The sequence below is a fragment of the Carassius auratus genome, chromosome 38 (assembly GCF_003368295.1).
Source record: "Carassius auratus strain Wakin chromosome 38, ASM336829v1, whole genome shotgun sequence".
NCBI classification, from domain to species: Eukaryota; Metazoa; Chordata; class Actinopteri; order Cypriniformes; family Cyprinidae; genus Carassius; species Carassius auratus.
In genome coordinates, this window is record NC_039280.1 from 14842429 (window position 1) to 14867063 (window position 24635).

General features: G+C 36.0%; 1 protein-coding gene across 6 annotated transcripts in view; it reads right to left on the reverse strand.

Moving 5' to 3' along the window:
- dlg5a (discs, large homolog 5a (Drosophila)) overlaps nucleotides 1-23336 on the reverse strand; it is a 63465-nt gene extending 40129 nt beyond the window's left edge. For 4 of the 6 annotated variants that reach the window (XR_003277782.1, XM_026224341.1, XM_026224342.1 and 1 more), the window contains exon 1: nucleotides 22369-22666. Coding sequence is in view for 5 of the 6 variants with exons in the window: in XM_026224341.1 (XP_026080126.1) it covers nucleotides 22369-22666 (298 nt within the window). In the remaining variant the exon portion in view is untranslated. Of the gene's footprint in view, nucleotides 1-22368 lie in introns of all 6 variants that reach the window. The other 2 variants (XM_026224339.1, XM_026224340.1) reach the window with 2 other exon arrangements.
- Nucleotides 23337-24635: the final 1299 nt, after the last annotated feature.

Below are 24635 nucleotides of genomic sequence, written 5' to 3' on the forward strand. Positions count from 1 at the left end.
ATTATATAAACATTAATAGTATAATTTAAATATATTAAATAGTTTATTATTATTATTACAAAGTTAAAAATAACAAAAAATATTATCATTATTATTATGAAAGCATGTAGATATAAATATTATTATTTGTATTATTAGATATTCAAAATTAAAATATCTAATGAATGTTTTTGCTATAGTCCAATGAAATTATATAAATTTATTTCATGGAAAGTTACTATGCAAATTAATAAGGATCAGTAAAGTTTGCTAATATCAAATGTTTGACTTTTATAAGAAATGCCAGCAAACATTGAGGCTTGAAATGATCACAGAAAACAGAAAGACACTATACAACAAACCCCCAGAAAACCACCGGCTCTGATATGGGAACACATGAGTATTCCAAAGTGTGTTACTGCGAAAACACCAGAGTATATAAACAAATATGAATAAAAATGAAATGGATAATTGAATCTTTGCAGCTCTTCCACTGCAGGGCTCCTCTTCTTAACGAGCAGAGTGTGTGGTGACAAGGTTCATTATCACAGGCCCGACTCCACACACACACACACACACACACACACACACATCGAAATCCAGCGCGCAGAAGATCACAGCCGCTTGAATCACTCTCTCATCACATCATCCGAGACACAGCTCTGCTTCTGAAAAGCAACTTCAGCAACAGACTTCAATGCCTCCTGTAGCCTGAAATAACTTCAGGGTAGCGACGACTGAGTGCAAGTGCTACAGTTACAAGGTTTTTCTGCTTTTGTTTTTTGGTGGGGTGAAAGGCAGATGCAAAAAATAGATTGTATAAATGTCTAAAAGCAGACACGTAGTCCTGCGAGTCCTGTACAGAAAGATGGGCTTCAGAAATAGACATCATGGTTTTTAATGCACTCCTAACATATTTTGCGGTGAGAGGATGGATGGAAATACATTCACATGAACACACGTGGAGCTCAATGCACTTAATGCATCAATGATTCAATGGCTATAGAGAACAAACGTCATTAAAAAAGCCTTAGGGAAACTGTCACATAAACTGGCCTATTTCCAATCAATTCAAATTAGCAATAGTCCGCTTCTCTGATGGCAGCAACTGCTACAACAGGTCATCAACAAAGCCATGCTGAATCTGTGCTTATGATAAAAAACGGTCTTGTATAATGTACGGTGACCGTAAATATTGTCTTGCAGTTTAGTCTAATTTTGAGGTTAATTCCTCAACAAAAAAATTATTAATTTCACAGGAAAGTCATTTCAGAGGTGGTGGTTAGTTGGACAGTAAAAAAAGGAGATCATTTTCTATATCATGATGATTGAATCTTAAATCATTAAAAATGTCATGTGCATAAAAATACATCAACGTCTTTACATTTTTGTGGGTGACAAAGCTTTGAAGCTTACTGCTTACTCTAAAATCATTTTTATTAACATATATAATGCTGAAATAAAATCAATGTTAGTTGAAAATCTTAAACTTTAAACAAAATCAGAAATGTGCGACAAACTCATAAAATAGGTTTAAATTTAAATACTAAAATTACTTAAACTGAAATTAAAAAATCTCAAATGTAAAATCTAAAATTACTGAATCAAAAAAAAAAAATCGTAAACCAAAAAAACTAAAATAGAAAAATAAATGCAAATGTAAAAAAAAAAAAAACTATAATAATATATAATAGTAATTCTACTGAGTAGAATCTTATATTATAAAAAATTGTGCTAAACAACTAATAGCAATTAAATCGCATCCAAATTAAACATTTATACGTTTTTGTTTAATATGTGTGTGTACTGTGTATATTTATTATTATATATATGAATACCCACACATGCATTAAGCAAAATATGCTACCTTTATATATTAAATATATTTATATTATATAAATTATATGAATATACATATATACATGTAAATAGTTTCAAAATATATGCTGTGTGTGTGTGTATCTATATATCCACATATTAAATATACACAGTACACAAACATATTACGCAAACAAAACTTTTATTTTGGATTTGTTTGACAGCACTATTCAAAATTACTATAATACTTTATTATAATACCGGCCAAGTTTATGTTGGAGAGATTTTAAAACAATAGCGGCATCCCTCTCTGTCCTGGTGCATTAAGTAGGTCAGAGATGGCATGCTTTGCCCTGGGCATCCATTGTGTTTGTTTGTTTCCTGCTCTGCACACACTTGGTCCAACAGTTGTTTCAGGCGAGTAGACGATCAAACCCCCAACAAACCCCCAGCAAGCATCACAAATACGGCATGACATGTGCTGCTATGACAAATTCAGCTGAATTTTAAATCCTGCTTTATGGCCAAAAAAAGAGGATCCACAGGCTGGGAGTGAACATGCTCTGAGTGTCTTCTTGAAAAATGAACCAATGCTACAGACAAAAGCTGAAGGCTGAAGCTTAATAATGGATGAACTCAAGAGCATTCATCCAAAAAACGCATTTATCTTTTAGCTTTGACAGCCTAGCAGAATCTGTTTGTATGGGGTTGATCTTGAGTCACAAGATCTTATTACAACATGATGATAATGAATTCAAACATTGTCTCATAGGCTACATTCACGCAGCAGCAGAATACGCTTGTCTGTTTTAGAGTTACATTCACACACAGTTCAGTTAGTAACCAGAGCGACAAATGCATTTCATAAACTCGAAATCATAAATATCACAAAATAAATAAAAAAAATACTACAGACATGTTTTGAAAAAAAAAAAATAATAAAGAAAAGAAAAATAAAAGGAAAAAAATACTAAAACTTAAAATTAAAGCGAAAACAAAACACAAAAATAAAATCGAAATCAAAACATTAAAAACTATAATGATAGTGATTCCATAAAAAACACTGCAGTGAAGCAGTTTTGCCAATATATTCTTATACTGGAGCAAATTCATGCTGTGATGCAAAATAAATAAACAAATACATAAATAAAATTCAAAAAAGTAATCCAAACATTTGGAAAAACTATGGAAAATTTGGTCAGTTGTGCAGTAATGGCAGTATTATTATTAACATTTATCTTACATTGTAATGTGGTCATTTTATTAATATGTTAATAAATGAATAGTAATTTTATTAAAATTAACATTTATTCATATATGCTAATAGAGTATTTTTATTTTATTAAATAAAAATATATTTTTGCATTTGTTTTATTTTGTCTGCAGAGCCAGAGTCAAAAACAGAATCAAAAACAAACCAACATTAGATATATATATAAATATATATAAAACACTAGACTTTTTATGCCTGGAAAACAATACCATAGAGTGGATGCCTGTAATCCACCATGAACACAAAGAGCACCTTTCTAAGAACTGCTTATTAAATTAGGTTTTTGTATTTTAAATGCCATCGACCCAAATATGACAATCAGCCCCAAACAATGTCTGTGCGAACGAAGCCTTGCGAGTATAGAAATAATTTCCCAGGCCAACCAACTAGATTCTTGCATTTTCTAAAGATGTTTAATACACGACATGTTGTGAAAACCAATGTGCAACAGCTACGGGCCTCAGCGAGCAGCACTACATTGAGCTGCATCAACTAGAGTCTGCGTGTCTGTCCCGTTCATGATAGTGGGCCGGCAGAGAGGGCGTCAGAATGAGCCTGATAAACGACTCTGTTTACCCACATTTCAGTTCTCGAAATCAAAGCGACTTTGGCTGTGCTCCTACTTCTGCTGCAGGAGCTGCTGCTGTTTGATTCAATCTGGAGTCTCCCCCAGCACGAGCTGAAAGACACAGGGCAATGTGCCCCAGGAGAAGACACGTCACATCACAGCCTTTGTCACTTTCACATTTCACATAGCAATGCTGTGGCACCGAGGGCAAGGTTCAGAGGAACCAGCCAATCGGGGCTCAGATGCGGTCATGTGACATGGCAGTGTTTACAGTCGTAACGTGCAGCGAGGAGAGAGACATCAGCAGACAAAAGCACTGGACTCTCACATATCAGTTGATGTCACACACAGATACAGGGGCATTCCCACTTTTGAGAAGCCTGTGGAAAAATCAGAGTAGATCAGAGGTAATCCAACACTCATTCAATACAATAACCACTGTATAACCCCGGGACACATAAAGACTGTAACTGAGGAACAGAAATCAAATTTTACCTCTACAAGCGCTGCATCTGATGTTACTTGGCATTTGGTGGAGTCAGTTAAGCGCTCTGCTCAATGGCAGTACAGTAACAGAGCGGGATTGTGATCTCAGTAAGTCTAGTTCTGTCACACATACTGGAAGCAGCAGCTTTAGCATAACGCTCGAGTATCTGTGCTGCCGACAGCATCTCATCACTTCACGTGTCACTCCAATAACAGACTACTCTTGTGAGCTGTGGGCAAATATTGCTGCTCCACTCTGCAAAGCTTGTAGAGATTTGTCACGTGATGAGAAGGCAAACTTTAAAGCGATTTGCCCCTAAATTTTACACATTTTCCTAGGAATGTAATAAGATCAAAATATATTTTTAATTATTCTATCTAATGCACTTTGAGAGTACAAAAGTAAGAGCCCATGTTCTTAACTAAGAAAACTTAAGTCAGTGAAATGACTTGTACCTGAACTTTAAAGGGGACTCAACCCCCTTTTCATTTGTCAAATACTGTCTCAGTCTAAAAGCCTGGTATACTTTAAACGAAATCGAAGAATAAACTGATAGGACAAATTGTAAATTTTGTACAAATTTAGGCCAAAACTAAGTTTGTTTTAGGAGTGGGCGGTATGTCAAAATCCATATCGAGTTTAAAACATATCTCGATATATTTTAAAAATCGAGATATGTTTTAAACTCGATATGGATTTTGACATATCGTATATAATCGATGTATTGTTTATATTTAATTCAGATTCCGCCACTTTGCTTGTTTGTCTTCTCTGTGCTGTGCTCGGCCCCCGCCTCCTTGATTTTGTCCCCCCTCCCCTCGCGTGTTGTCTCATAAACATAGCGGCAACCGCAACCAGCCCGGAGGCTGCAGAACTAGTATAGAAAAAAAGACAACTGGCTCCAATACTTCTTTCCAATGCCAAACGAACATACAATAATAAATCTTTGTTTAATATAATAAATGAACACTAATAAAATAAAGTAACAAACTGACTAAAGTTTAGTCATGCTAAAGTTTTACAGAATGTGAGACATTCACACTTCCCATAAAGAACTGATTATGACTCTTTTGTATTGCAAACATGATACTTGACTCTGAACTGCGGCTTAACATTATACTTTTGTCTATAATATTCTGACCATTGGTGCCCATCTCACACCTAGATTGCCTACGCTTCTTCATTTAATCGTTGTTGTGTTTAGGGGATATGTGCGAGCATCGAGAGTCATGTTTACATTGATCTACACCCCGCCTCTATCAGCGCAGGGGTGTCGAAATGTTCGGAAACGGTATACCGTCACTCAGCCTTTTCGAACTTCATTTTGTCCCCATTTCGTAGAACAAAAAGTATATAAAATATACTTAAATTACATTCACATTGGTGTTTTACGAAGTCAAACAAATTTGAATAAAATAATAACAACAACAATGACAGCAGTAGCCATATATTTGCAATGTAAAGTAAATGAAAATTATTTAAAATAATAATATATAAAAATATTTCATACATATATTATTTTTGCCTGTAAATTACCTTAGGGAAATTACAATACTTCTTTCCATCTATTCATCTATTGCAAAAAAGCAACATGAACTATAAATATAAACGATTAGCAGGCGCAAGTGAGTTTCTATTTAGGCTAGAACATGTGTTTGCAGTGTTGAGCAATGCAGTGCTGAAATTTGCATGCTCACGTTTCCTTGTAAGTTGTAGACATTATGAAATATTAATTATGCATATTTATTGTGTTATAACAGAGATTTGTGAGATTGCATGAACAGAGATCATCAACCAACCCCAGGGTAAGGCTAAAAGCAGCCAAATGTATTAACAGGGTGGCCACCACTAACAAAAGCGTGGCCACTTGCTATATAAATACATTTGCCAAAATGTTAAAATCAAATAATGTGGTGCGAATAAAACAAAAATGCAAAAAGTATTTCATTCATCCAAAAAAAAAAAAACAATTAGGGTAATGATTCACATGTATATTTTTTTTACTTGAGCCAATGAAAAATAAATAATTTATTGTTTTTTCAGTAAAAAAAAATATAGATGTGAATCATTACCCTAAAAAATTTTAATTGGATGAATGAAACACTTTTTCAGTGTGATACAGCAAGTGACTTAAATCAAATTAAGTCGATGTAATTTCAAGGTAAAATAAAAATAATCACCCTAATACAGAGCTGACGTTTACTTCTGGCTTTTCAAATGTGTATGCAAGTTTTAATTTCTCACAGTTTAGTCCGTTTCGTTTCTCATCCAACATGTAAGAAAGTTGATCTGACCAGCTCTTCTCGGTCTACTTGTGTTTAGGGTGCGGACAGGTACAGCTTTAGTGTGTGCAGAAAAGGGACTCTTATTTGTGCGCCAGTACAACAACGGCTGATCGCTTCCTGCTATCTGTGCCTCAGACATGAAGCTCTGCATTTCCAGTGCCCTGCGCACAGATTTCGAAATACTTCCACACAAATGACATAGCGAACCATTACAATATATTCTGTGCACACGAGCGCACTTCGGGAAAAATCGGCCGGAAAAAAGACCAAAAACCGTCCGGTTCCGATTTATGGCCGGTCAACCGGTGCATCCCTAGTAATAGTTTATATTTGTTTGTGCAGCGGCATTTTTGGCCCGAGTTTATCCCTGGGATTTCATAGAGAATGTAACTAGTAATGTAACTTATTACTTTTGGAATAAAGTAATCAGAACAGTAACGTGATTACTTTTAAAAGGAGCAATCAGTAATCAGCAATTTGATTACATTTTCAGAGTAACTTGTCCAACACTGGCAGTAACATTACCCATTTAAACTGCTTGCTGTCAGCAATTCATACTGCACTTTTCAGCTTTTATTTTGACGGAAACGGCAGTAAAGCTTTTATTTTTAAAGAAAAACTCCAGATTCAGTGAAAACAGACTTACAAAAACATGGCTCACTACAAATCTAGTGAAACGCTGTAATCATCTGCCCCGAAAATAAAGCATAACTGGTAGCTGTTGCGTTCCCAAATGTGCGCTAAACTAACAACACATGCAATAAACAAGTTCAACGTTCTGAGGCACGAAAAACACCGGATCACAAGCTGATCACATGAACAATGAGTGCACTTCACTTTAAAACACAAAAACACACTTGATGAAGAGATTAAGCCATATGCCAAAGAATAAAGCCCTACAACATATATTTTAAAAACTGCCCTTTTTGCCTGGAAGACCTATTATTTCATATCACATGTGACCACGACAATATCGAAACAGTTTTGCTATCGTGATATCAATAATACTGTTAGCTACTTCTTATTAAATACAGAAATATATAATACAATACAGTTCAAATGTTTTGGGGTGAGTAATATTTTTTTTTGGTAAATGTTAATAACGGTTTTCTATTGTAATATATTTTAAAATGTAACTTATTCCTGTGATGCAAAGCTGAATTTTCAGCATGATTACTCTGGTCTTCAGTGTCACATGATCCTTCAGAAATCAGTCCAAGATTATTATTTGCTGCTCAAGAAACATTTATTATTATTTTAATCAATGTTGAAATCAGTTGTTCTGCTTAATATTTTTTAGAAAGTATGAAATGTTTTTCAGGAATCTTTGACAAGTTAAAAAAAAAACTTTTCTACAAGTATAAAAGACCAGAAAATAACTGATATACAGTATATCCACTGAATAAAAAGACTTAAAACGAAACTAGGGCATTCTGTCAAAAATTATTGTATATAACATTTTACTGTCATGCAAGTGAAACATTTTTCCATAACAGACTAGTCAACTAGGTTATCTTAAAGTTCTGCACAATCAGTTTGAATTGGGGTCAAAGTCAAAAATATGTATACATTTCAATTTACAGCACAAAATGAATCAAAGAACACGTAGCCAAGATCCCTTGTTACATTTCCAGAGAATGCATGACCTGATGAAACGCATCACTTGAATGCAATGCAAGTTTCTTTGCCATTAATTTAAATCTGTGTCCAAATATAGGCTAAATATCTATACATTTAATTAAACCATCACAATTTTAACAAAAAAACAAAGGCTATGTGGATTATGAATAATACCAGGAACATTGCTCACAGCAGGTGATCTTAAGTCTGGAAGTAACTGCCTTGAAATTCACTTTTGAAGGTGGTGAATGGGTTATAAAATCATTGCTCAGATGACTGTGGCAGTGCTGCATTAAAGGGGATGAATTTAGAAATGCACCTTGAGTGTGACAGTGAAAATTACTGTGTTGACAGTCTAACAGCAATTTCTAGCACAGCATGCTGTCAGCACACTAAAATCCTCCCAGACAGCTATCAGAGAAGAGGTACACACACACACAAAATATATATACACTTTTTGTGTGTGTGTGTGTGTGTGTGTGTGTGTGTGTGTGTATATATTAACATATGTGTGTGTTTATGTATGTATGTAGGGCTGGGCGATATATCTAACGATATGATCATGCGCATCTAGTCAGCAAATCTGGTTCGGTGATTACAGCTAAATCGCTTTTGAATGGAGCAGCATTTAATAGACAGAGCCGTGGATCGCTGACAAGCTACGCAATATCGCGTTCATTATCGAAGGCGATTCATCTGGGATAATGAATGTGATATTGCGTAGCTTGTCAGCAATTTACGGCTCTGTCTATTAAATGCCACTCCAATTATAAACAGGTGATGGCGATTTTAGTGGTAATCACGGAAACAGCTTTACTGATTAGATGCGCATGATCATATAGTTAGATGTATCGCCCAGCCCTGTATGTATATGTATGTATGTATGTATGTATGTATAATGCATATACACACTAGGGGTGTGCACGGATAGTCGAACATTCGTTCTGTTCCAATTATTCGATAAATATTCGAATTCCAAAAAAAAAAAAAAAAAAAGTTCACAAAACCTAATTTGGTCACTTTCTGTGATCATTCACCACGGCATATTTGAAGATGCATGCAAGCAACAAAATAATGAATGAATAAGGGGTCGTTCACATATAGAGTTGTTCCGATTCCGATACTAGTATCGGAAATATCTCCGATACCACAACAAATTCTGGCATCGGCATCGGCGAGTACATGAACCCATATACCGATCCGATACCATTTTCTTAAAAAAAGACCTAGTTATGACCGCAAGCTTTGCCTAACCGCTGCACGGTTCTTCTTCGCTGCTCAAAATGCATTGAAAACACAGGAAGTTGTGCTGTGTTGCCACAAGCAACCCCTGTTTAGAGCAGCGAAGAAGAAATGAAAACGCGTTAGCAGCCCTTATCTATATATGACTGGATCACTCATCACATTCTAAACTGCCAAAAGACAGTGAAGCCGCTTCTATATTATAGATCAGTGGTTAGCAGTATGTCTCTGTAGTACCGGTAGTTACAGACTCTCGAGTATATTCAGTACCGGCAGCTGCGTTCAGTCGCTTCCGTGTAAGTCAAAACGCAGGGCTCCAGACAGTAGCCGAATATATACTAGTGTCTGTGAATATTAAACTGCAAAATACTATTTAAATATTACTCCCGCAAAATCTACATCTCTGTGGGTGACTGGCACAGATGCGCGAGAGCTCGCTGTTTTGTAGTCTCTGCTGTGTGTCATGAGGACACGAACGCATAAACCGTCACTTCATGAGAATTTACCGTTTCATTTGAGAATACTGTCATATCATAAACACAGACACTCAAAGATCTTCATGGCAGCCCATTAAAATAAATGTTTGGTTTACATGAGTAAATTGACAATATATAAAGCTACTGTTGTAGCCTACAGTAATAATAATACATCTCTATAATAATAATAATTATGCCTAGATGGTTGCTTGTTTTTTACTTGTTTTGTTGTAAAGAGATTATCTGATTAATAGATCTTTTTTTATATTCCTAGACTTATTTGTTGCAGTTTTTTTATACAGTTATATTGTAAAACTTAAATACCTTTTTTAGTTTGCGGTGTTAGATTTTTGGCTGCATTTGAAGTTCTTTTTTGCATAAGAAAATAAATAATACTGTCAAATTCATGTTAGATAATAAAAATACTGTAATAAATACAGTAGTTCACCATGTATTTGTTCATGTTTTATTGAGGGATCTGTCTGAAGCACACCATAAAAAAATTCTAGCAATTTACACAGGGCTAGTAGTATATACAGCTGTATATACAGATATACACCCAGGTATCGGATCAGTACTCGGTATCGGCCGATACCCTGAGCCCAGGTATCGGAATCGGTATCGGGAAGAGAAAAAGGGTATCGGAACATCTCTATTCACATATCGCGCCTAAAAAATGCATGGAAAAGGCTACGTTCTGCTTTACATTTTTTGTTCACTTTTTTTTTCTCTTTGTACACTTTTTTTTTTGCTTTTAATCTGTACTTTTGTTTGTTTGCAAGCATTGTTAAAGGTTTTCAGCTACACGATGTGTAATGTTCAAGCTTATTGTGTGTGTAAGCTTGTTTAAAATTACAAAAACAAATGTTGCTGAAAAATAACGTCTGTCTCATTAAATTTAATTTAAATAAACGAATATTCGTTTTTTGTGAGCTCAAATATTCGAATGTAATATTTGTGGAAAACACCCATCCCTAATACACACACATATACATGCATATACATACATACAGTACAGACCAAAAGTTTGGACACACCTTCTCATTCAAAGAGTTTTCTTTATTTTCATGACTATGAAAATTGTAGAGTCACACTGAAGGCATCAAAACTATGAATGAACACTTGTGGTATTATATACATAACAAAAAAGTGTGAAACAACTGAAAATGTCATATTGTAGGTTCTTCAAAGTAGCCACCTTTTGCTTTGATTACTGCTTTGCACACTCTTGGCATTCTCTTGATGAGCTTCAAGAGGTGGTCACCTAAAATGGTCTTCCAACAGTCTTGAAGGAGTTCCCCGAGAGATGCTTAGCACTTGTTGGCCCTTTTGCCTTCTGTCTGCGGTCTATCTAATAGGCCTGTCACGATAGTCGATAAATCAATTAAATCGCACAAAAAAATGAGCTCGATAATATTTTCGGCTGCCATAATTTTTTTCACATTTTATTTAAAAAATTTAACATGTCATGATGTGGGGTTAGTCTGGAGCGCAGGCTGTGGACAGCTCATGGCAGAAAACATCCTCTCCGATGGCACAGATGTCCCGGGAATAAAGAGATAACGTCTGGCTAGAGTGGCCAGCTTTAAGAAGTACCTTTTTGCGTCGCAAGTAATACAGCATTGTACTTGCTCTATTGCTTTATTTTAATACCGCGTAGCATATTTTGCAAGTAACTTCGTTGCCCTTTCTGTCGAAATGGGCCTACATTTCACTCAGTTTATTTGGCTTGCTCAGCTAAATATGTCCGTAGGCGTGTGGTTGCGTGTGTCTACGCGCCCAGTGAGTTAACACACACACACGCGCGCACGCAAAGCGCTTGTGCAGTTGCGCTCATGAGGCGTCTGTCGTTGCTAAACATCCATCGGCTGCGATATCCGTTACAACAAGGACATTTCAGTAACGGATTTCCACCACCGAAAATCCCTTGCTGTAACTCTGCTACAAAATTGTGAAGTGTTTTGGTGCATTCTGAACAGCTGAGATGTTTTTAACTAGATGTGGCGTGGATGCGCCTGGAAAAAATGAGCAGGTTGCGACCACGTCTCAATATAAACAATATTATCATTTATTGCGATAATTTCTTGGACAATTTATCATCCAGCAAATTTTGCTAATATATATATATATATATATATATATATTAGCATGGTTGTATTTTTTAAGGACTTTTTAGGCTTTGAACGTTTTTTACTTAACATTCAAAGCCTAAAAAGTCCTTAAAAAATGCAACCATGCTTCATTTTCTGTGTGGCACAGTTCATGATCTCAGGTTGCATTTCACAAATCAGCATAAATGAAAAAAAGTTACATCTCAAAACTTGATCATGCAGCAGAAAACATTTTAGGGCAACAATTGCTGCATTTTTATGTCACAGAAATATATATTCTGTTAACAAGTCAAAAAAAAATAATGATAAAAAATACTGAAACCCAAGCATGCTGCACTCATCTGATTGTGTTGCAGTGACGGGTACATAATGCAGGCTTACTCTAATATAGCATCTCCCTACGGGACACATGGCCCGTTTTCCGATACCCCACTGTAGCCCTTCCTAGACAAAGCTCCATGTGCCAGTCTGATCACTCGCGCTCAGATTAACAGGCATCAGGACTCGTGCTGTCTCCAGTCTTCCTGGAAGCTTGTATGTACGAGCCTGGAAGTGCTAATTACGATGTGATGTGCATACAAGTGATTTAAGTGAGATATTGTTTTTCTTTTTACACTGACTGAAACACAGAAAACCTTTTAGTTCTTATGCAACAAAATGAGGAACAAAATCTAACCATTAAGGGTGTAATTTATGCTTTATGCATTTTATCATTATCATGCAATCAAAGAGAATTATGGGAAATGTAACTGTAAAAAAGTAGCTTAAAAAAAGTCAACTGTCAATGCATACACTATTGTTCAAAAGAAGAATTTAGAAGAAAGAATTTAGTATTTATGTTTAGCAAGGATGAATTACATTAATCAAGAATGACATTTTACATGCATACATTTTTACAATGATTTGCAGCAGACACCCACTAAAATTTCATTCTGTATAACAATAGTTCAAGTAGCAAAAATCTTGTCAATCATATTTAGAACAAAAATCACATTAAAAGATCACTGTAAAAGCATCAAGAACTAATTAACTGTCATTTTAAATCTTCACCAATCTTCGCCAACCAGTAGGTTTTTCAATATGAGTCACCAACAGGTTTTTAGGTATTTAAAATATAATCTAATTTAATAAGAGCACTTTTTTACTTGTAAACATTTTAATAAGTACAGGTCAGAATATGTATGTTGTTTCATTTTTTACAAAAATATACCTGTTACGCTGAAGGTATTTACTCCATATTTCAAACTGTCATTTTAATTTGATGCAGACACGAAAATGGGAAATCTGGTCTTTGAACCTAGTACAAGAGATTTAAAATAAATGCTGTTCTTTTTTTTTTACTTCCTTTAAGAATCCTGAAAAAAAAAAGTTTCCACAGTTTCCTCAGTTTTTGATCAAGTGAAGCCATGGTGAGAATAAGCATAGATAACTTAACCCCTTAACTGTCACTCACGTTTTTGAAGATAGACTTGAATGTGCATGATACAAACCTACATTTTGAAATGTAGGTACATGACTGAAAACATTTTGTTATATGATTTTGATGTGCGATTTACATGGTAATGCAATATCTGATTTTAAAATGGGTTTTAAATGGATGAATTTTGAGATTTTATGTTTTCAAGTGATATATAACTTCTGATGATTTCTAAAATGTGGTAGAGAAAAAGGCAACGAGGTAGGGATGTGCAAAAAATCGAATGCGATTTTCATGCACATTTCATCAGTAAAGACGCTCCTGTAATTAGAAGTATACCCCCAGCACGTGCGTCAGATCAGGGTTGCCAGGTTTTCACAACAAATCCTGCCCAGTTGCTTCTCAAAACTAGTCCAAAACTAGCCATATCGCTTCCAGAAGGTTCCCGGATAAAAAATTGCTTTCCGGGGTTAAAATATATGTTTTTAGCAGGGTTGCCTTGGTAAAATTCGCATTTTAGGGGCTAAATTTCACGTTATTTGTCTTGGGGCCGCTTTGACCAGCCGACATGAAAAACAACCACAGACTTGGCAACACCAGTTGGCATTTACTACACCGAGCTGTAATTCACTGACAATCTACACAAAATCGATGTTATAATCGGTGGCGATTCTTTGTCGATTTTGAAAACAATTTTGTGTTAGTTGTCGGTAGACTATGGCTCTGTGTAGTAACTGCCGCTAAACCTGAACCAGTGTTGCCAAGTCTGCGATTGTTCTTCATGTCCGCGGTTTAAAGCAACCCCAATACCAATAACATGATATTTAGCCCCTAAAATGCGAATTTTACCAGGGCAAGCCTTCCAAAAAATGTATATTTTAACCCCGGGAAGCAATTTTTATCGGAGAACCTCCCGGAATGCGATTGGGCTAGTTTTGGACCAGTTTTAAGAAGCAACTGGGCAGAATTTGTTGTCAAAAAAAACTGGCAACCCTGATCTGAACGCACGTGCTGGAGATCTTTACTGATGAGATGCGCTCGAAAATCGCATTCGATTTTTTGCACAGTCCTACAATGAGGAAGTCTTTTTTTTTTAAACAAAAGTCAAAACTCCTTTTGTAATGTAGATTTCTGAGGGTGCACTCTTAATTCAGTCATGAATTAATCTATTAATTTTCCTACATAATTTTTAACAAAAAAATATTGGTAAAATATATATTTGGGAGACCTTTCCAACGATATATAGCTTGTCAAGATTAGATTAGATTTGATTGTAATAAAGTATAGTCAACGTAGGTGTCCCGTAAACGTTAACAGGTTAACAGACATAGACCATAATCTTCAAGTCCCAATTTTGAATAAAACCCAAGTTTCCCACCGATAAGTACAACATTTGGTGGCACTCATGTGCTCCTATCAGTCCGATCACTCTGATATGACTCAAAGATAAGATCTCTGTATATTTCCATTACCTCATAATAACATTTAGACATTTCCGCAGTTTCTCTGCAATTAAGCAGCCTTGGAACACTTGAAAATGGTAATGAAGCCCTTCTTGATAGCTCAGCCTCTCATGGAGAAAAACTAAAGGCTTGTATCTTTTTAAAGAGATTTAGACTAGCTTCAATCCACAGTATCATTGTGTCTCCTTTAATTCCAGCGTTAGCAATCACTCATGCGTTCTGCTGCCAGTAAACCATCAGGCGCTGCTAGCGAGTGTTCACACCACAAATTGAGCTGAGATCAATACTGTTTGAGTCAACCTGAAAATGTGTGTGAGCGCATCATCACAAGGGATATTGGTTTATAAAACAGCTTTATTGAGCCACGCTTAGTGACGATGAGGTACTAAGTTGAACTATAATAACCAGACAGATAGAAATCTCTCTAGATCCAAAAATAATTGAGCTGCTAAACAGACTAAAAGCAGTGCACTCTCAAATGGGTTTCATCTACTAGGTGGATAAAAGGGAAGCTGACATGCAGAATATAAAAGATAGAGGCTAGCCTGTCCTTGAGTGTGACATTAAGAGGCAGAGATCCTAAAAAAAACTCTTTAGATCTGAAGTGATGGCCTTGAATCAGAGTGGCATCAATATTAATATTTCATGGCATGAGCTGTGCTTCACAAAGTCAGGAGTAGTGCACGTCTATAGAATACTCTCAAAACTTCATTCACAAAAGCACTACTGAGATTTTAACCAAGAAACATTTGCAATTAAAAAGTAATGCAAAATAATACAGTTTCATAGGCTGAAATGTTTTTCATTTGGAGGCTCAACAATAAGGATGGTGTGCTGACCTGGGGCCACTGTGAGAAGGTTTTTTTTTTTTTGGACAATTGGTCACTTGCCTTTTGGGGCCAGTTATGTGCAACTCAAAACCTTATATTTGTTGGTCTTATATAGTGTTGTCAAAAGACCTGGTACTTCAGTACCATGTCGGTACAAAAAAAATGAAAATGTGATGGTAGCACGTTTCTTTAACTACCGTTGGTAACGAGGACCCGGTCAACCCGGTTCTTGACACATACAGTGCTATGATTTCCACGAAGCAGAAAACGAGGACGGAATCTCAAAATCCAGTCATGAAAATGAAACTTACATTTTAATATGGACAGCCAATGAATTTTTCAAAGTTAGCATAAATGAATAAAATCAAATCTCCATATGGACCAATATCTGTAAATGTTAAGTCGCAAAAGTTGGTTGAAATATGAATCCTGCATGTTCTGCGCGTCTCTGTGTGAATGAATTAATGGCAGAGACGTGCAGGTTTGTTTACTACATAGACTGAAGCGTGCCATATCAATGAGGACATATACATAAACAACATCACCAGAACTGTTCTGAGTCACTTCACAAGCATTTTACCATTTAATTTGGAGTAAAACCAGTGTCAATTTAAAGATATTCACGGCCACCCATCAAAATAAGTTCATTTTTACATTAAAGCATTGTGCTAGAAATATTGCTATTATTTAGTAGAATGTATGTGATACTGCTACTAAATGTGATACTGATACTGTTGAAAAAATTAATAAAACTTTTTAAAGAAATAAATCACACAATGTAGAAAAACTTTAAACACAATTGTAAATAAATATAAAGAATGTCATTGGTTTTATTTTTAGTGATAAAAAGTGTTTGTTTTTTTAATTCGCATATTTTTGTGTTTTGCTTTGGTACTGAAATTGGTACAGAGAACAGTGGATTTTCATTGGTATCGGTACTGAATACTGCAATTTTGCAGTAACAACACTAGTCTTATATATTTCTATGTTTTGCACTCAAAATGTTCAACTTTTTTTTTGAGGACATTAAAAGGAATTTTAAAAAGCTGAAAATTTTTACAACACAAATACAAAACGCAAGTAAAAGCATACATTTAAAAACAATATTAGTAGAGTACACAAATTAATATTTGTTTAATACAGTAAAATAGCTATATAATAATATCTATAATAAAAGATATTTTTAAAAGAAAAGTATCGAAAGTTCACCAAGGCTGCGTTTATTTGATTAAAATATAGTAAAAACAACTTAAAAACAAATTACAACTTAAAATACCATTGCAATAGTAATATGTAAAAATGTTTTTTTTTTTTATTTCTATTATATGAAAAACATTTTATAAACTACAATGGAAACACATTTACTGAACCAATTCAACCTTGCACATCAAAAAGTCTTAAGACTTTGCACAATTGAACGCAATAACTTGAATAAACCACAGACCGATCTCGTTCACACCATGTGAAATGTTATTTTGGTCATTCTGAAATGCCTGAACACAGTCTGTCAGAGTAGGCCTATTTCTGTATAATTATCTTACGCGACTGCATTCCCAAACAGCAGTCATCCACCTCCGAAAGCATTTATTCTGTTTCGTCTGCTTGCTCTGAGGCTTTTATTATTATATTTTATTAAATTATTATATTAAGTGGCTTCTCCTACTTTTCTTAGTGATATTAAGTGCCAGTTTATCAGGAAGTGATGATCTTGTTCTCTTTGACACGTTGGATGGAAACGGTGCTTTATTCGCAAATGTTTTGTGCAATATTTCAGTTTTACACATAAGTTAAATTCAAATCTCTGTATGAAAACATAGCTACTTTTGATCAATTTAATGCATCCTTGCTGCATAAAAGTATTAATCCATTAAAAAAAAATACCATTTGATCGTTAGTGTCAAATGGTTACATCTTTTAAATAATAAGTCTTTATTATTTGAATACCAGCATTAGCTATTAAATCTGTTAGTCAATCACTACCAAAATAGCCATAAAAGAATTACATCTGAAGATCTGCAGAGTGTTTCAAAAGGCTAGGTTGAGAATTACAAAAATATGTTCTAAATTATAGAAAAAACAAGGGACATGAGTAATAATATGTCAGCTCAGAAATATTTCTGAGTCACTTTCTTTTACTGAGAGGCTCAATTTCTAGAACTGGGGGCGTTAAGAGTCCTCTTTTTGATAAACTGTCACATTGTAACTGTCTGTCCATTGCACTGATCAACTGGGATCTGAGTGGACAGCCCCCGTGGTCCATAAACAGAGCAAGCTGCTGACGGTGCAGACTGGGGCAGTTCATTTAAAACAAAAGGCCTGTTGTCTCTGTACTGGCCCTACATTTGACTGCACGGAGGAGTTGCCCACTAGCCTGCTGTGGACAAGCCCTAGTCCACATGAAACAACTGCACTGCTCCTCATTTGAAAGCAGCAGTGTTGCATTCAACTGCCCCCATCTGAGGCGACCATAGATCACAAACCATGACATCATGCTGCTTCACAATCAACATCAATGTTTACACGACATACATTTTTTTTTAAAGTTTTAATAATAAAAGACTGTAAACATGCTATCATTAAAAACCTAACCTGTTAACACAGTGCAAAATTGTATTAGCCCTTGTGGGACACTTTACAGTAAAATGGTAAAAAACTGGAAATTGCCATTACTTGAATGCACTGTGCGATGCTACCCATCTAAAGGTTTTCAATTAAATAATTATGTTTCTCCTTAGTTTTCGGACCAGTTTTACATTAGGATTTTAGGTTACATCTTAAATGGTTAAATTTATGTTTACATGCTTTATTTTAGTTACCATGATGGCGTTTGGTCCATGATTGCGTTTGCATGACTCCGTGCACCTTCTATACATTAGTATTTACCTCAACTTGTAAATAAGCTACTTGTGATGAACTTTGTAGCGTTTATGTATTTTAGTGGTTTTAGGTTTGTATATCAATGTCAAACTGAAATATAAAAATTTTAACAGCAAATTTCAATCAGTAAAACGTAGAATGTTGCTACCGTATGGTTTTATTATTATTATTTTTACAGTAAAGTCCTAGAAACCGTTTTTTACTGTCAGTTTCCATTATGTAGAGGTCTTCGGTCTGTATGAGAAAAACAGCTCTAAAATGATGCGAAATTAAAAAGACGCCAAGTCAACAGAAATGATCAGGGATGATCATTTCGGCTTATGGAAATCTGCGAGTCTGCACTACGGCCGTTCAAAGATCATCTACCGAACATAAATCTCACTCTGTCTGTCCTGTTAGAGAGATTGATCATCAACATCGATCCTCTGTCTCCCTATTTTGGTTGATTTATGAGGTTGTGAACAGGAGAGTCCCTTCCAACGAGAGACATGCTGTTTGCAGTTCCTTTAGTCTGTGTGCTGAACAGTTGGAGCTGCCGCTACAAACCTCTCCACTGAACTCATCCAGCCCCTCCTCCACCACTCGGAGCCTGTGTGTGTGTGTGTGTGTGTGTGTGTGGAGGAAGACCTGGCATCCAAAAGAGCTGAACAGTGGCAGCTTGGGAGAATGACTTCAGAGCAGGTTTATATCAGCTCATATACATACGGCAGAGTCATTTCAGGCTGTTTGGAGCCTGCAGGGGGACAAGACTCGCCTTTAGCACTTCCTAACATGGCTAAATGTAATAATGACATGACGTGATTATCACAGCACTAAGGGAAAAGCCATTTCTGAAATACCTTTCAGCTCAGATCAGCATAAGCCCTGCAGAGGATGCATAGCATCTTCAGAGAGAGACCCCAGACAACACAAAAGAAACTAATCTGGAGATGAAGAACCACAGCTGAGCATACAGGAAATATAAACAGCTCCATGCTTATGGATTTCTTACGCACAACTGGGAGTGTGTGGTTTGTGTACATAAAATAAAAGCACAAAGTCAGGTGGGACTGCAGCAGAGGCTCTCAACGGGTGGCTCGCAGATCTGTTCTGATAAGGTCTTGGGCAGAAAGAGGAAAAAAAACAAGGCTAAATGCTAATAATAAAATAACATTATTAAGTCTGAAATGGAGAAAATATAGTAGTCGACATTTGGAGTGGATCAAATCCCTTCTAAATCTAAAACAATACACGCTCGTGTCTCAGGACGACTTTGATGAACTTTTTTGATCCACATCAAATGTTGACTACTGTACTTCACAAACATTCTGTTGTTGACATCAAAATCTAATATCCATTTTCTTTTTAAAATACAAATTCATTTCACTTAGTAGAAGCCAAATTAGACATATTTGGTTCTATCAAAAGGAGAAACATAAATAAATCTGTCATTTGAAATGCTGCAAGTGAATTTTGGCATTAAAACATTAGAAGTGTACTGCATGAAAAATGCATATTCAATTTAACATTTGCTAAATATTACATATACAAATATTAAGCTATTTTTCCTTTTTCAAATTAATTTTTCAATTCAATTCAAAATCCGTTTTTTTGTTTTCAGACAAATAAAATATATGGTATCAATATATCGGTTTACGGTAAATTGCATGCTCATTCAGTTTATTTCACAACTAAATATCTAACATCAGCCAATAATAATAATAAAAATAAAAAACTAGCATTCACAATTTATGTGATGATTTTGAAAATAGTTGTGCTACTTAATATTTTTATGAAAACAGTGATAACTTTTTTTTCCAGGTTTCTTTGAAGAAAAAAAAAAAGATGTACCACCAATAAAGATGTCATTAAGCTAACATATCTGCAACTGCATCATTACAAAATCAGATCAACTCCAATCCTTTCAAACCATTTTTAAAGACTCCAGGGCCATTCTTACAGGTCTACGAACACAGAACATGTATGTTCACATCGATCTGCCATGGTAGCCTGGCAAGTGTGTTTCCATGGAAACAAGCCCATAGCCTACTCCATAGACGTGTGTCTGGGAAGCACTCGGTTTGAACAAAATTAAAAATGGAAATGATATGACCCATGTCATGGGCGGTGAAACAGAAGCACATCTCCATAGGTTAATCCAGGGGGAAAATCTTTATTTTAGCTACCCATGATGCCTCGCTCTGATCGCTGGAAATAGATTGAAGATGTAGAGCATTGACCAAGAAACCCTAGTGTGATCTTTGCATTCAAGGATTAGTCAATAGTTCTTTCTTTACATCACGTTTCAACCTGCAGAAGATCCCTGTTCCACCCTGCTGGTCTGCTGCCTTCAGATGGTCGATCCCAACAATTTATCATCAATCCAATGCTAAAATCCTCACGCATCACCTTTGCTATGTCATAAAACGATTACGTCATTGCTCCGAAACATCCACTGCAAAATAAAAAATACTGGTAAATCAAGTCAACACATTACCTCTTCAGATTCAACAGAAAGAATGTATTTGTCATCTATGCCAGTGGATTAAAAATAAAGGTTCTAAACAGAGCATCATAGATGCCAATAATAAATTGTTTTTCTTAAGAGTATGTTGTTATGTGAAAATTACTAAATACAGTTTCTACAGAAAATCAGTTTGCTCCACTCATGTATATCCAAAAAAAAAAGGTTTTTTTTACAAAATCCCAGTCAACTGCTTCTATATATATCATATTATCTATAAGGTATAAGTTACCAAACATCAGTTTTAAATATGTATGCAAACTGTTCATGTTCTCCTTCCAATCTGCTATCCTTATTGCCAGAATGACTTCGACTGGTCAACTCCAGCACTTGACTATTGATCCAAAGCTAAAAATAACTGCAATACCATTTCATCAAGTCATCACAACGTCAGCCTCCAACAACGATCAAAAGCATTACTTCATCACCTGTGCAAATACAAAGACAGGTCATGCTGCATGCAAGCGGACAAATACCATTTCTACATAAATCTGTTCACTCATGTCTATCCCAAAAATCCTGACCAACTGCTTCTATATTTTGTATTCATTGAAAACATGTTACCAGTTATCAGTTTTAAACACATGCTCTGATCCACATCATGAATCAAGCATGATGGGCATCTTCTCTGCCAGTGTGACTTCATCTGGTCAGCTGCAAAGAAATGTTTTGCTGCATGCAAATACAGATTCTACAATCAATCACATCACACACTATATGTCTATTGAAAACAGGTCACTTTTACATGATCTAGAATCTAGAAGTCAGTTAGAACAGCAAACATCAGTTTTGTAACTTGTCTATTTGTGATGCACATCATGTACCAGGCATGTTCGATTTACTATTGATCCAAAGCTAAAAACAGCTGCAACGTCATGCAACACTATTTCATCAAGTCATCGCTTCATCAATATCCAATGCACAATAATCAAAAGCATAACCCCATCATGCATGTTATGTTGCATGCAATTACGACCTCAAAATGTCTATTGAAACCACTTCACTTTTATATGACCCTCTAGTACTTTTTGCATCCCTTTAGAAGTCAGTTAGACCACCAAACTTCAGCATTGTAACTTGTGTAATGCACATCATCAACCAAGCATATTCACTCTACTGTTGATCCAAAGATAAAAATAGCTGCAACCATCATCCAACACTATTTCATCAAGTCCTCACCAATTGCACAATAATCAAAAGCATGACCTCATCATGCATGCAATTGCAAAGACATGTTATGTTGCATGCAGATACAGATTCGAGCAATCAGATCTCACTATATGTGTATTTGAAAATACTACAATACTAATGGTCAACCTCTGCTAGACCTTTCACCTCAATCTATAAGTCAGTCAGACCACTAAACCTCTGTGATGCATCATGAATCAAGCATGTCCAGTCTGTATCAGAGCATCTTACCAGAGTGATCAGCTGGTCCTCCGCCGTTGGCGAAGAGGGCAGAGTACAGGTGAGGGTATGTCTTCTCCAGGGCCACACAGAGCTCCAGGAAATGGTCGCTCTGCTTGTTCATGAGCATCTTCAGGAGCTGCTCCACTTTCTCGGCGCTGGAGGAGCAGTTCTGGTCCAGCTCGAAGGCTTCCTGCTCGCTGAGGCTTCCCGATTTACTCAGCAGCTCTATCAGTCGGTCTGCATCCGTGATGGACTCCAGTAAGTTCTGGTGGTACTGGTGTAGTAACTCTTTGTGCTTAGGCTCCATTGCAGGTCCTACAGTTCCCAAGCTAACTAGCTAGCTCTGCGCTACCGCCGTAGACCTGATCCCCCCACACACAAACCCGATGAATGCAGCAGCAACTTCTTTCTCTCCGCTCACTTGTAGGATTTGAGCCAAGTCGCCATGAGATGCGATGGCTTAATGAAGCTGGGTTTCATTACAAACTGCAGAAAGGCACAGAAGCCATGTTTGTTGCCTGAGGCTGTTGACTGCACTAAACAGCGAGACATTTCTCCGGATCACTTACGCAAGGCAACTTCGCTCATTTTCCCCTGCGCTTCCGAGGAGAGCACGTTCGTCTGCGTTTACAGTTTCTTCTTGGCCATTTATGTGGCGCTGTGCGGACTCAAGTGTGAGCAAAAGTAGCGCAACTCTTCTTGCGTTACCTACTCAAACTGCACGCTCCGCCATGTCTCGGTATCTCAGCAGCTGCTGCCTGCTGTCAATCAACTTACCGTACAATGGCCATATACGGTAAAGTGGGCGGGGCACTTGCCAGAGACACACCTGGTTTTCTCCAATGGGCGTGCACTACTGTTTAAAAATTCGGGAAGAAAGGCTACACGGTTATGAGGATGATGCATCATGACATAACAAGTGCAAGGGGACTTTACCCTGGAACATGTGCTGTGCACCGCACACTGTTGATTTTCAGCAAATGTGACTGTGCTAGTTTGTGATTTTATTATAGTGTAACAATATGGTCTAGACACTTAAATACATAAATAAATTTAAAATTGGAACATGGTTGCTGCTGGTCTATTAAAATGTTATCATCAAGTGGTCTCAAAGCAGGATGAATAGATCACTGTTAAAGTAACGTAAAATGTAGTCCTTGTTAGAGAGAGAGAGAGAGAGAGAGAGAGAGAGAGAGAGGGTAAACTGTTGTATGATATAATAATTAGTAAATAATATGATTTTTCTTATATACACATATTATCTGTAATTTCTGGACAGTCTTTATTCAAATGACATAGTTAAACAAGTTTTAGCAAATAAAAATGGATACCTTTTCTGCAGTGTCATTGTTACACAGAGGTCACAATTAATTCCTAATAATAACAATAACTATAATTGCAAGCAGTTCCACAGAAATGGCACACAAATTAGAACTATTGTTCTGCTTTGCTCTGTATGTATGTTCTGTTTTTTAAAAACGTATATAAATTAATACTTAGTATGTTTGTCTTATTTTCCAGTATATAGCTAAATCTTACATTGAGATGCATTCAAGCAAATTGGCATAACATATTAAGACTTGTTAAAACTTAATTAAAAGGAAAAACAAGATTATCTTTGCTTCTCAAGTTTATCTATCCCAGGATTTTTGGAATAGACACGATTGAACAGATTTATGTAGAAGTGAATGCATCTTCTCAAGTTAATGCATCCTCATTTAACATTTTTTTTTACAGAAAACAAGAAAAAAATGTGAAGAAAAAAATTTGTTCAGGTGTAGAAAAATAAAAATTTTCTGATATTCATATCACAAGAATGAACTCCAAATGATATTGATTTATTCTGGATTTCATGTGAAAAATGATTTCAGTGATTTATCACTTTATATTCAATATCATCCATATGAGTGCATTGCATTTCTGATTTATGGCTTTGTGAACCATCCATCTTTGAAGCTCAAAGTTCACATTATTGTGCTGAAAGCCAGTAAGAATAGGAGCTGAAAGCCATCTCCATTAGATGATTTATATCATATGTACAGCTCAGACCACTTTATATGAAGAACTAAAAGTTTACGTGGAGTATAAGAGGCCAGGCGGGGGTTTACATGGTAAGGAAAAACAGATTAGTATGTACCCAGTCAATTATCAGTTACCTCAAACATACAAAGAAAGATAAAGACGGGATTAAACCAGAGTGACTCATTTTATTGGACGACCAAAGTAGATATCCAGCAGTGCCAAGGATGTCTGTCAGACACATGCAAACACAGTGA